This window comes from Corapipo altera, unplaced genomic scaffold, assembly GCF_003945725.1.
Source record: "Corapipo altera isolate COAL_440 unplaced genomic scaffold, ASM394572v1 59458, whole genome shotgun sequence".
Lineage (NCBI taxonomy): Eukaryota > Metazoa > Chordata > Aves > Passeriformes > Pipridae > Corapipo > Corapipo altera.
The window spans coordinates 1-1459 of record NW_020891139.1 but is presented as its reverse complement, the minus strand read 5'-3'; the positions used below and the strand labels follow the sequence as shown (position 1 = coordinate 1459).

The 1459-nt window shown below is 64.6% G+C and overlaps 1 protein-coding gene across 1 annotated transcript; it reads right to left on the bottom strand.

The window, feature by feature from the left end:
• Positions 1 to 11: 11 nt before the first annotated feature.
• On the bottom strand, positions 12 to 1400 carry LOC113942517 (glutamate receptor ionotropic, kainate 5-like; the record flags this gene model as incomplete). The annotated part of the gene is made up of 3 exons (XM_027633630.1): positions 12 to 265; positions 964 to 1129; positions 1227 to 1400. Coding segments are annotated over 3 exons (594 nt in total), but the record flags the coding sequence as incomplete, so codon positions are not given.
• Positions 1401 to 1459: the final 59 nt, after the last annotated feature.

Genomic DNA, 1459 nt, shown 5'->3' with positions numbered 1-1459 from the left:
GTCGTTCCCACCCCTCCCGTCCCCCTCGCCCCGCGGTACCGAGCGGCATCCCGATGCCGTAGCCCTTGGTGTCCAGCAGGCCCCCGATCTGCGTGAGGTTGCAGTTGTGGCGCCGGTGGTACTCGTTCATGGTGGACTCCAGCAGGAAGGCGTACTTGGAGTTGAGGACGCGCGCGATCCCCTCCTCCGTGCTCTTGACGAAGACGCTCGGCTGCTTGGACTGCATGTAGTTCCACATCCGCTGGTAGGTCTGGTAGCGCGAGTTCTGCCGGGGGCGGCGGGGGGGAACACGGGCTTGGGGGGGGGGCGGGGGGGCGGGGGGGGGGTGGGTTGGGTTGGGTGAACCCGGCTTCGGTCGGCTTGGGGGGGTTGGGTTGGGTTGGGTTGGGTTTGATTGAGTTGATTGAGTTGGGTTGGGTGAGTTGGGTTGACCCGGGTTGGGTGGGGCCGGTTCCACTTGGGTTGGGTTGGGTAGTTGACCCAGGTTGGGTTGGGTTGGTCCACGTTGGTTGGGTTGGGTGAGTTGGGTTGACCCAGGTTGGGTTGGGTTGGTTTCACCCGGGTTGGGTTGGGTTGCGTTGAGTTGACCCGGGTTGGGTTGGACTGGAGGTGTTTAGGGTGGGGTGGTTGGTGCCGTTGTGTTGGGTCAGTTGGGTTGGTTGATTGGTTGGTTGGGTCAGTTGGGTTGGTTGATTGGTTGGTTGGGTCAGTTGGGTTGGTCAATTGGATCGTTGGGTCAGTTGGGTTGGTTGATTGGTTGGTTGGGTCACTTGGGTTGGTTGGGTCAGTTGGGTTGGTTGGGTCAGTTGGGTTGATTGGTTGGTTGGGTCAGTTGGGTTGGTTGGGCCAGTTGGGTTGGTTGGGTCAGTTGGGTTGGTTGATTGGTTGGTTGGGCAGTTGGGTTGGTTGGGCAGTTGGGTTGGTCGATTGGTTGTTCGGTCGGGTCGCCCCCGCCGCCCTCACCTGGAAGAAGGTCATGGTGGAGCCGGCGTGGATGGTGCCGTACTCGATGTTGGTCTGGTCGGCCAAGTCGTCGGCCGACTCGACGGGCACCTCCATGCGCTGCACGGTGAGGAACGCCGCCAGGTTGGCCGTGTACGACGAGATGATGATGAGGGTGAAGGCCCACCTGGCGGGACGGCCCCGGCTCAGAGGGGGAAGGGGGGGTTCCCCCGACCCCGGGACCCCCCGCGGGGGCCGCGTTTTCCCCCCCCCCGGGGTCTCACCAGACGCCGCTGACGCAGCGGGTGGAGAGGGCGCGCGGCAGGACCTCGGCGCCCTGCTGCAGGAACCCCCCCACCGGGAACCACAGGCTGTTCCCCAGCGTGTACTGGTTCTCCACCAGGTTGTGCCGCTCCCGCAGGCACGGGTGGGGGTTGTACCACTCGTACGGGCTCAGCCTGGGACGGGACGGGCGGTCAGGGACACCCCCGGACCCCCAAAATGGGGGGTGACCCCA